The 12,907-nt window shown below is 38.6% G+C and overlaps 1 protein-coding gene across 1 annotated transcript in view; it reads right to left on the minus strand.

The window, feature by feature from the left end:
* Window positions 1-2,260: 2,260 nt before the first annotated feature.
* Window positions 2,261-12,907, minus strand: part of LOC115245927 (CD151 antigen-like) — a 110,571-nt gene continuing 99,924 nt past the window's right edge. Inside the window, exons 5-7 of the mRNA XM_029824427.1 lie at window positions 7,803-7,976; window positions 3,043-3,204; window positions 2,261-2,733 (exon numbers count right to left, since the gene is read on the minus strand). Of these exons, the coding sequence (XP_029680287.1) occupies window positions 2,587-2,733; window positions 3,043-3,204; window positions 7,803-7,976 (483 nt within the window). The 3' untranslated portion in view covers window positions 2,261-2,586. The remainder of the gene's footprint in view (window positions 2,734-3,042; window positions 3,205-7,802; window positions 7,977-12,907) is intronic.

A 12,907-nucleotide genomic window follows, 5' to 3' on the forward strand; every position in this document is an offset into this window, starting at 1 on the left:
ACGCTCTTTTCTTAATTTTTTTATACGCGTATTCTAAAATATCTCTGAGCTTAACAATATTATCAAGGCACTGTTTACAGTTCTATCCGATGTATAAGTCGATTTTAGACTTGTCTTCGCTGTCGGAGATACGAATCGCGATCCATCATCGAGTTTACAACGGATGATTACCCGATTATTTATCCATCGACGCGCGAGAGACAAAAAGAAGGGATGTAACTGAACTCGATGACGCGCGATCCGATCGCAGGAAAATTGACATTACTCGACTGAATCAGATCTTATTGTTGCGCGGAAAAAGTCAGATGGTCATGTTGATTTTTCCTTTAAGCAGAAGAATTTCTTCTTCGTCACGGCTTCTATTGCAATGCGTTCTAATCGGTTTTTAGCAAATCGCGATTAAATATTGTGCAAATTTGCAATATGTGGCAGTATATGAAGTCGGCGCTTTCGCGAAGATTCACCGATCTTGAAAAATATTATATTACGTTCGAAGATTTTTTTTTTTATATTGTACATTTAACGTCACGACTGACGGTTATAAAAAAGGATCCAAGTTCGTGTGTCTTCATCCGAGAGAAAATACCACGGAAAATATACTTAAACACCATTGATAGCAAGAATTAGTTGGGCTAGTCGTGAGTTACGCAGTCTCGATTGGCTTAGTATCGATTGCGAACAATTGTCGAGATAATTTTACTGGTCCAGCGTGCACATATCGTCTGTCCGCACGTGATCGTTTATCAAAATTGTTTACGTCTTTGTAATTTCTTGCGTAAAAACACTGCTTCAGAAAACACTAAAGCCAACTTTAAATTTATCGATATTGCTCTCCGGGCTGATAGAAATTCCGAAATCGTACAATAAAGTAGATACCATTACAAAATACATGGAAAACAAGAATAAAATCGATTGACTTTACAAGTCGTCTGCGTGATACATATATCAGGTTCTCCGTTTCCTTGTATTTCGTAATGGCGTTATCTTTTAAGGTGCCATTACATGGCAGCATCGAGCATCGATCGTCTGCGCAGAAATCATTGCGCAGGAATCTAAATGAGATAGATTCCAGCTTCTTGCGGCTAATAGCATGATGAGTGATATGAATTCGGTCGAGATAAAAAAATTATGTTCTGATACACATTACTAATACTGAAAATTGATATTTATTTACATTATACACAATAGATATTATTATTATTAAACAAAATATATATAAAACGTTACTATCCCCCAGCAGAATATTAGAATCTAATCAAGGATTAAGAGATATAATTTTCATATTTTTTTTTCTGCATGTTTATAACATACTGCTCCTTTAAATCATTTCCTACTTTTAACAATAGTTTTTCAAACTGTATCGTTTTGTCATTTGTGAATTCCTTTTTGTGTCTTATTTATTTGAATATTTCAACCATCAAAAATCTCTTGCCGCATTCGTATTTTAATTTAATTTTAATTTACATTGCCAGAGTAGTAACGTTTCATAATATATCTTTGATTAATAATAACACACACACACACACACACACACACACACACACACACACACACACACACACACACACACACACACACACACACACACACACACACACACACACACACACACACACACACACACACACACACACACACACACACACACACACACACACACACACACACACACACACACACACACACACACACACACACACACACACACACACACACACACACACACACACACACACACACACACACACACACACACACACACACACACACACACACACACACACACACACACACACACACACACACACACACACACACACACACACACACACACACACACACACACACACACACACACACACACACACACACACACACACACACACACACACACACACACACACACACACACACACACACACACACACACACACACACACACACACACACACACACACACACACACACACACACACACACACACACACACACACACACACACACACACACACACACACACACACACACACACACACACACACACACACACACACACACACACACACACACACACACGCTTAACGCTCGACGCTTGACGCTTGACGCTGCCATGTAAAGGCACCTTTAAGAGACTAATTTAAATCGTCGACAATGCGCGAATTTTAAACTATACTTCGGTGCACAATCGTATTCAACGACAAGAAAAGTATCTTTATCTCTTAGATTATGATCCAAGACGTTGGATCAATCTCTTTACACATTTTTTTTTACCTTTGAACTTTCACTTCCTCTTCCAATTGTTCATTTCGCTAAATCGCGAGAAGCTAGACGACGAAAACGGCATCGTTTCTTCTTATTCGCTACCTCGAGTTTCAGTTGTTGATACCTTACTGAGGGTATAGGGGGGGAGGGAGTCGCAAATGAGGGTCCGTGGTCGAGGACGGTTCCCTTTCATCCGAACGTTCCCGCGGCTGTAATCGCATCCTCCCGCCCCTACTCCGACGATCAAACGGTCTCCGAGTTGTTCTGCATGTATCTGCACCACGACTGGCCGTTATTATTGCCCTCGGGGCAATGAAGCAATTCTCAGTCATCGAAGTCGTGCCTGAGCTTTATGTAGAGGCAGGAGCCAAGAACGATGCCGAAGAGCTCGAGGACCGACAAGCCGAGCCCGACGGCGCCCAGGATTATCAGGTGGTCCTTCGTCGTTTCCAGGAACTTGTAAATGCAGCCCTAGATCAAAAAGTTAGATTTATCAGCGATTCGCAGATATAAAGCTGTTTTGTTTAGGCGAGAACTCAATTTCCGCAACACGATATTTATCCCGAAACTATGCCAACTCGTAAGTTAAAAGTACAAACTCGCGAATCATAAATGGGACTTTTGGCTGTTTGTCATTTTACAACAATGCCATACATTCGAAGTTACAATCCCACTTCCAAGAGAATATATCGAACGCGCGGCATTCAATTCAGGCTAATATCGCGTCTGATAATCAGTCGAGAAAAGCTAAAGAAATTCGTGAAGTCGTGGCAGACGTACTGTGTATTGAATATTGGAGGGATGATCTCTTTTCCCGCAAAGTAACGTCGGCGTCTTACAGCAGCTGTCAGGTACGACGCTACCGTTCCTAAGGACCTCCTCGTCCTTATGCCACTCGCTCATGATCCAGTCCTCAAATCTCAAGGCACCGCAGCATTTGAACTGCAAATTTCAATAATAATGTTTTCTGCAATAATACACGTGAAGGAAATCAAACAAATAATTTCCATGTCTTTCTCATTTCCTTTATGAAAGTGTAATTTTTCTTTCAGCCACCTTGTAGCCACCTCAAAGAAATTTCACACAATTATTTCGAAAATGGAAAGAAAAGGCTTAATAATCAAAAACTTTTATGAGACATTTAAAAATAAATTGAAAATTAAAATTTCTTGTATTATCAAATTTTATTCAAAAATTATTTAGATTTTTTAATAATTTTCAAAAATTATTCCAATTTCTTAAAGGAGTATGTCTAAAGTAAACAAAACTGTTAAACACAACGCAAGTTGATGAATCTTGGCAGGATGATTCGTTTTGGTTGTAGAACCGTGTTGAAATAAGAATTTTTATTGGCACTCGTTCTTATTATCCTCGTTTTCATCATTCCGATCAAATACATTATCAGGGAGGATGTCAACTTCACATTCGATCAACTCTTTCAATTGTTCTTCTAGTTCTTCTTCGATAAACTCTGTATCGGATAGTGATGTTGCTTCTTTGAAAAAGGGAGAAAGAAAATGAGACAGCTGGAAGTATGATGTGATCAAGATGGCAAACATAAGTAAAGTACCAAACTAAACAGGCAATATGGGCATAGCATCCAACTTTCTGTTTTGCATGTGCAGAAGTACTCGTCAATCATCTCCAATCCTTCTTTCTTTGTGTTCAACAGAACAAACAGATGATATTTGACATGAGTAGAGTGGCGTCATTTCATCTGAACCTTAAACAACTTCAACGTTTCTTTGGGAAGATGCCTGCTCTTTCGTAATCAAGATGCAAGTTCTCTATTTGTCGTACTCCATAAAAATGTATTGATTTTCAAATCTCCGAAGGAGCTGCTACCCCAAGTCAATTTGAAACTGTCAGACAAGTGTCAATGAAAATTCTTTCTTCAACACAATTCTAAAGCCAAAATGAATCATTCTCCCAAGTTTCATCAACCTGCGTTGTGTTTAACACTTTTGTCTACTTTAGCTATATTCCTTTTTAGAAAAATATATAAATATACAATTTTATTCTAAGTATGAAACATAAATAACATCATATCTTTCGACATGATGTTAATAATAAATAACTTTTTATCGAGAATCACACAGAGTAAGTATCGAGCTCTTAAACTGCATTAACTTGTTAGTGATAAGCTCATCTTTCTCATTCTCCAATTCCGTTCTCCACGACCTGTGCTGTAATAAAGTATACAAGGATAAGGCAGAAAGGGGAATGAGACGATGATGGCGACGATAACAACGATAATAGCGCACGATAATAACGATAGCGGGACACGTTATACAGCGGGGAATCATTGAGAGGAGAAGGGGCCTGAGGAAGAATGGAGAGAGAGAGGCAGATTAATGGAGGTGAGAAACGTGTTCCGGCGGGAGCATGTTAAATGGTAACTTTAATGCGGGCACGTAATCCCGCGGGATTCATCGCGCGCCGGAACTATTAGTTGCGATAAACATTTCTACAGATCCTTTACACACGCAGGCGCTACGGTCAATCTTGTCTGCATTCGGATCCTTTCCGAGCACGCGTATAAATTCCGGTATCCCATCGTTCGAGACGCGTTAGAAGCGCGGATTGACTACAAATGTATAGCTCCACAGTTTTTGATTCAACGTTGCTCTAGTTTTAAAACCAAAGATCCTCTTACGAGCGATACAACTAGGGTGACCAACCGTCCCGAATTTTTCGGGACATCCCGATTTTCGACTCTCATTAGAAGGGACACTATTTGTCTCGATTTTTCACATAAAATAAAATAAATAATATAAAACATAATGATAGATTGTTTTTAATTTTAATTTAAAAATTTTATCAATTTAGTTTTAAACTAATGATTATTTATATTAAAAAATAATAGAAGGCTATGTTTTGTTGATTGTTTAACATTGAATATGAATAGTAAATACAAACCAAAGATAAGAGTCAAGATAGGAGTCAACCATCAAATTAATCAATCTAAAATAAACTAAATACAAAACAAACCTCCATAGTCGAAGGCAGGTTTTTTCTATAGTATTAGCCGGTTTTATATAAAAAGAAAACTCAATAAAACTCTCATTAGAAGGGACACTATTTGTCTCGATTTTTCACATAAAATAAAATAAATAATATAAAACATAATGATAGATTGTTTTTAATTTTAATTTAAAAATTTTATCAATTTAGTTTTAAACTAATGATTATTTATATTAAAAAATAATAGAAGGTTATGTTTTGTTGATTGTTTAACATTGAGTATGAATAGTAAATACAAACCAAAGATAAGAGTCAAGATAGGAGTCAACCATCAAATTAATCAATCTAAAATAAACTAAATACAAAACAAACCTCCATAGTCGAAGGCAGGTTTTTTCTATAGTATTAGCCGGTTTTATATAAAAAGAAAACTCAATAAAATTGCAATATTATAACCGCATTATGTTTTATAATTAAAATTATACCAATAAAAAATCCCGATTTTTTAAGGTCGATATCCCGAAATTGGTTAATCAAGAGTTGGTCACCCAGATACAACTTTGATATAAATGATCTTTCTTTAAAATTTCAGGGATACTCGAAATCTCTATAAACTGGGGAATACATCTGCGGTGCAACAACATTTGTTGCCACGACCATATAACCGCCATCAATTTTATTAATTATCCTCAAACGGATGCCCCAAGTCCTTTTAATTATACAAGTATCAGAAGAAAGAGGAGTGGGGATCAAAGAAACTGCGAGGAAAAAGAGCGCGTTTACACGTGTAAACGTGCACATATTTACGTCATATTTTCTTTATTCAAGAATAGTAAAATAATATGATGTATAAAAAAATGGAATGCATTTGCGACTTTATTTTCGATGATGAGTAAGTTGAAATTAAAAAAGAATAGAGAGAAGAGGAACAAATAAAAATGAAGGAACAAATATACAATAAATCTCTTTCGTAAAAAACCAAATAAAAGATGCATCAAAAGACTTTCGCGAGAGTGTATTCACGTGTAGCACGTGCGCGTACGCGGGATATTTATTTCCGTTTGCGAAACAGCCTTAAAAATTCCCGACAAGCGCGCTGTCGCGGTAAAACTCGATTTCCCGAACGAAATGAAATGCTTATACCCCCCGTGTATAAATAAAATGCGGATTCCGAATTTCTTCCACTTGCCCGACGGTTTCACGCCAATTTCGATGGACGAGGGTTTAAGGATGCTGTGTGAACACTCTGAGCCGGCGCGAGAAGAAATGGAAACGAAAATCCTCGGGCGACCAATGGGATCTATGGCAGACGGGTGAAATTGCCGGAGGGAAGAGGGGCTCGATTTATCAGGTCAATGGCGTGGCGGGAGAGCGACTTAACTCCCGGGTCCATTATCGGCGCCGTGGATCGCATCACGTGTGCTTACAAGTCCGATCCGAAATCAAGATATTGCGCTCGACATAAAACGGATTTAGGCGGCAGATACGATTAATTTCGACGGAAACGTTCCCTCGAAATGGCCCATATATATACAGGCCTTTATACATATAAGCCATTCGCACATATAAGCCATTCGCTCTCGGTTGGCTTAAGTCTCGTAGCTACGAGCTGTCGACTTAATCCCGCTAATATAACGGGCAACTTGATCCGTATGATTATAACGACTTCAATCTGAGCATAAATCTACGTTCGAAAGATCTTTACGAGATGCATATATACATATGGGAAATGAAGCCGCATAAAGTCAAGACATTTCACGAAAGTATGGGACGAAAACGCAAATTCACTGTGGTGCTAATCAATTTATGGCGAATGGGCGGGAAGAGTGTTCCGCGACGTGATAACGATAATTTATTATTGCAAGGTCGTCGTAAGAGAAAAAGAGTCAGAGAGTGCTATCGCCGACGAGAACATAAATAAGAGTGCTGCCACGTGATATTCCGAGCACAAAAGCCGGCATTGAGCAATGTGGACGACTAGAGCATTCGTTAATTAACGTCGAATAATTTCGAGGTGAATTACGGGTGTGGTTCGCTTTCAATCAAGGAAATGTGCAAAGATCTACGATGCGTTGCAAGAATTACCGCACAAAAAGATGACGGGAATACTAATTTAAATTATAAATTAAATCATATCTTTTCTACATAAGAGGAATAAAATTATTCGAAAATTCCAACTCTGAGAATCTCTGTGATTAAAAGAACACTTGCTGATTCTAGGACACCCTCTATTTGTCGACGACGATCGTATTACGCATTGACGAGCCATACGAAACGTTTTCAGCAAACATTCAACGCCGGTATCATATTGCGTATTTCTATGGTAGCGCATTGCGACACGAAACGCCATCGAAAGTGTTATTCTGAGCTGGAATATAACAGGTCAGGAATATAAAAATGATAATGAGGAAACTGATATCGGAAGAACGCCGTTTGCGCACTATCGGGAACTCGAGCGCGCGTTTTATTTCGCTCGCAATTGTTCGACAGCGGTTGCTGTTCGCAAACGGCCCGTATACATATAGCCCCGTTTGAGAAATGGATAAGAAATTCCTCTGGATGGCTCTCGTACTTACTTCTTTCTGCATCTGGTCGATGGCCGCGGTTTCCCGTGATCGCACGGAATAGTTCTCGAGGAAGGTGCGATTCAAATTCATCCTCAATTCAGGGCCGACTTGTTCCTCGTAGAGCCGCGCCAATGCACCGACCCCGGCCTCCAGAACGAGCACCGCCATCACCACGAAGACGTACTGTGTCGGCAAAAGAAAGGCAGAGGCAAAATTAGAATCGGTTAAAACAACATCGGACATAATTTTTTCCGTGATCACGCGCTCGCTTTTCTCTCTATTAACGTTTCTAGCTTGATTAACGAATGAATGGACGATGAAAGAGCAAAATGAGCGTTTAATTGAATGGAAATTTTGATAAAAGATGTGATGATCGAATGAATTTTATCGGCAAAAATGGGGAACAGCTTTTAATAAAAACTGGCTTATCTCCATCTCTCTTTCTCTCCGTGGTAAATACGCGCCTTCTCGTCTTTTCTCTCTATACCCAAAAATAATTCTTCGAGATGACGTAGTATGAAGGAACGATTTTTAACGTACGCCTTCTTTACGATAAAGCGATGAAACGAGATGAAATCTGTCAGATGTACCATTATATTTTCACAGAGACGCTTCGCATGTTATATGTATAACGGTATTTATTTTTCGCTCCCTTTCAATGTTGTTTTCCCTGTAAATTTTTATGTCATTGAAATTATCGGCTCGTAAATACAAATATCTCTCATACGTAGTTTTTCGTACCGTAAAATACGCGTACGGTCTCGCGAAAAAAAAAATATACTCTCTATATTCCCTTTATAAAATAAACCTATTATAGAGATAGTGCTGATTCCGAAACAAACAAAAATTTTATATAATACCGCGCACTCTCATATTAATTTAATACGGATTTGCGGAACAAATCCGCCGCTCGGAGTCATCGCTCTCCTTCTCTCTTTTGGAGCGACGTATTAAAATTGCGTAATGCTCACCGAAGCTTTTCAGACTTTTCATGAATATAAACCCCTACCGAGGGACGACGCGCGCGCGCCTCGACAATCCTCCTTCCCTATGAATATTCAAACCGCGGTGACTAACTATCGCTCGTTCGTACTTTCGCAAGATCTTGCGGCTCGTAGAAGAATGTGTATAACGAGAAAAAAAAAACAGAAGAATATATTTTTTCTCGTTTAATATATCGATGGTTATTAATTCTGTATTTCTCGACGCGATTTACATCGCGCCATCGGCGTTTAACTTCTTAGAGTCGTGAGTTGGGAATAGACCGTGCGTTAAATCGATGAAATATCGGCTGATACATATAACGGAGAGGAGGAGAGAAAGAGAAGAGGAGATGAGAGAAGTTACATCAGCAGCTAATTTGTGATCAAGTCCCGATGTTGCCAGGAATTAAGCTGTATCGCGCGAGGTAGGTAAACGATGCTTTCGCGTAGGCACTTAGTACCCTGACCTAATGCATCTAGTGGCAAAAATAGTAAATGATGCAAACGGGAAGATTGATGAAATTTATGATTTATATATTTTAGAAAAATGTGTCTGTGTGGATTCTTTTGAATCTTTTAACGTCATTTGCACGCTTTTCAGCTCTGTATTGTATGTAAAATATATTCCACTTTACACAATTAAACCGTCTTAAATTCATACTTGGAAAGCGGCCTAAAGTGTTTTTTATATCTCGGATGCATCTAGTGGCAAAAATAGTAAATGATGCAAACGGGAAGATTGATGAATTTGCTAAATTTGCTAAAATTTATGATTTATATATTTTAGAAGAATGTGTCTGTGTGGATTCTTTTGAATCTTTTAACGTCATTTGCACGCTTTTCAGCTCTGTATTGTATGTAAAATATATTCCACTTTACACAATTAAACCGTCTTAAATTCATACTTGGAAAGCGGCCTAAAGTGTTTTTTATATCTCGGAAAGCTTTAAAACTTAAGACAGTTTGTGTGGAAGTAAGGTCTTCAATTATGTATAATCAGAATGTACTATAAGTGGCGACTTTGCGGAAAACCTCGCTTACCTTTAAAGCTGATTAACAATGTGTTCTTTCGATCTCGTAATTAGATCCAAGCCTTTAAACTTTCGTATACTAGCGAAATTAGAGCAGCCGAGAGTAAGACGGCGCGCGATGATCGATCGGGCTTCCCTCACAAACGGGCAGCCGAGACGCGAAGTAAAACGCAAAGTTTCTTGACGGATGACGCAATAACGCATAATTCATAATATATTGGATGATTGCATAAGTTCGTGCCCGATTTTCATAGATGGCATTAAGTTACTGCATGGCGGAGTTCTATTGTTTTCGTGTGGTAATTGTTGCTTACACCGAATAGATGACGTTGTCTTATGTCAATTTAGCGTCAGACATTGTTCAGATAAGTCCATTTGTGCATAAGAGAAATCATTAAAAATGGAGAACGAAAAGGTGCATTTGCGGCATGTAATGTTATATGAATTTCGGAAAGGCGTGAGTGTTGGGATTGCACAAAAAAATATTCAAACCGTTTATTTGGACCGCGCTCCTACTCTCCGAACAGTCAAAAAGTGGTTTGGCAGATTTCGAAATGGTGATTTCAACATGGAGGATCAACCCCACTCTGGACGGCCTTCTGGCATTGATAATGACATTGTGCATGCCTTAGTGGAAAGAAACCCAAGGATTACAACTGAGGATATTGCTAAGAGGCTGAACATCGATAATTAAACCGCTTTTCGTCATTTAAAAAAAGATGATATCAAACTATGTAGTAGTTATCGAGAATTATTCGGACAACCGATCCGAGCTCGGTGAAACGCATACTCCCTCCGTTTTTTGCCAACCTGCGGTTGGCAGCAGTCGGGAGTAAAAAGCTTGGATACGTTTCCAAGCTTGATACATGGGTGCCGCATCTCCTGACTGAAAGGAATAAGCTAAACCGTATGACTGTGGCTCTTTCTCTTCTCGAGCGTAACAAAAAAGAGCCTTTTTTAGATCGAATGGTAACAGGCGATGAAAAGTGGATTCTCTACAAAAACGTACAGCAAAAGAGGACATGGAAAACAGCAGCTGAAGGAGCAGAACCCGTAGCAAAGGCTGGCTTGCATCCGATGAAGGTGTTGCTGTGTGTTTGGTGGGATCGCAAGGGAATTATTTACTTTGAGCTGCTCCGACGCGGCGAAACAATCACGGCGGACAAGTACTGTGAGCAACTAACTAGACTCGCTGCAGCTATTCGAGAAAAACGTCCGATTTTGGCCAATCGAAAAGGCGTCATCTTCCACCACGACAATGCTAGGCCACACGTCGCTCAACAGACGCTGCGAAAATTGCAGGAGTTGCAATGGGAAATTCTGCAGCACCCGCCATATTCTCCAGATATTGCGCCTTCAGATTTTTATCTGTTCCGGTCTTTGCAGAATAGTTTAAATGGCAAGAATCTCAATTCCGAGGAAGTTGTCGAAAACCACCTTACAAACTTTTTTCAAGAAAAAACAAGTTCTTTCTTCAAAAATGGAATCGACAAGCTTATAGATCGTTGGAAAACCATTGTAGAAAAGAATGGAGACTATATAATTGATTAATAAAAGTGTTATCTCTAAAATATAATCTATTGAAGTTTATATTTAAATCGGGCACGAACTTATGCAATCACCTGATATTAAAATGCTCAACGAGCAAACAAGCGACATGCTTATGGGACGAGCGTTCATCGACTTCCATCTTCATAGCCATTAGTCGTCAGTATCCGTTTCAGTCATTCACGGAAGGAGAGAGAAAGAAAGGGAGGGGAAAAAGCAGACAGACATGAACACAGATCGCAACACTTCCGCTTCCTCCCTTCGTCCTTCACACTCGAACCGAGTGCATCGAAATACATAGAGAGAGGGAGGATGCGACATCTCTACATCGGTTGGTATCTATATGTACTACCTAAGTGTATACGTACATATTAGTACCTCTAAGTCAATAAATCGCTCCGGGTATATATATTATGGCGGAAACGCGACACACGCGGAGAGGGTAGGAATGGCAATCGACAGTTTGAGATTGGTGAGGAGGCTGACAGTGAACGGGAGAGACGACGATAGATCAAACATACCAATTGCTTTTCCAATATATATGGCTATATATATATATACACACACACATACATATACACACGCTCATGCGATGATTTCATGGCAGGGAGAAGGGAAACTAGTGTCACGTCCTCGAATAATTGTTAGAGACAGATGCTTTTGTCGCGGGATTAACGTGGCCCGGAAAACGTGCAATCTAGACTATCGAGTGAAGCTTGCAAAATACAGAACGAGGTTTCGTGCAAGCTCGGATACAGTAATCTATAGAAAAAAAGAAATAAAGTGCAGGCTAAAGTGATAACATTGATTTTTTTAAATACAGTAAATAATATTTTATTTAATTCCGCATTATGAGAACTTTTATTTGAGGATGATTGTAATATGCTACGTAAAGACCTAAATTAAATAATCTTTATAATTTGAAATATAAAGTGTGAAAAAACAGAAAGAGAGAGGGAAGAGGGAGGTGGGGGGAGTAAAATATTAAGTTGTAAAAAAAATTAATTAAAAAAAAAATTTTTTTTATTACCTTGAAAATATAAGTTTTTTAAATTACTAAAGATATATTAATTTTTACGTAATACCCAAAGTATAATATTATAAAATTAGTGTAGTCGATTTTGGAGATTTGTAATGAATTTGGTTAATGTTTTTAATTTTCCGAATAGTGTATTCTATCGTATAATGCATAGTGCAGCACGATAAACTTCGTCTTCGGATTACCGTCACGAGACATTGAGAATGGAGTTTAAGTTGGTCATGGTTCCTGGACTTAACACGGGTCTGTGATGAAAACACGAGGAATCACGGGATTGCGAATCGCATGGAGAAGACAGATCAGGAATACACGGGATTGCTAAATTTGACCAGAGATGTCAATTATAACTAATGCTCTGGTGAAGTTTGTAATAAAAGATAATTGCACGTTACTATTCGCAGTACGATAATAATACGTTTATTAACGAATATATCCATTTATTCTCATTAAAATATTTATATGGATTCCGAAACTTTTTCATATTTTACTAAATAATATATATATATATATATA

Source organism: Formica exsecta, unplaced genomic scaffold, assembly GCF_003651465.1.
Source record: "Formica exsecta isolate Colony F162 unplaced genomic scaffold, ASM365146v1 scaffold137, whole genome shotgun sequence".
Lineage (NCBI taxonomy): Eukaryota > Metazoa > Arthropoda > Insecta > Hymenoptera > Formicidae > Formica > Formica exsecta.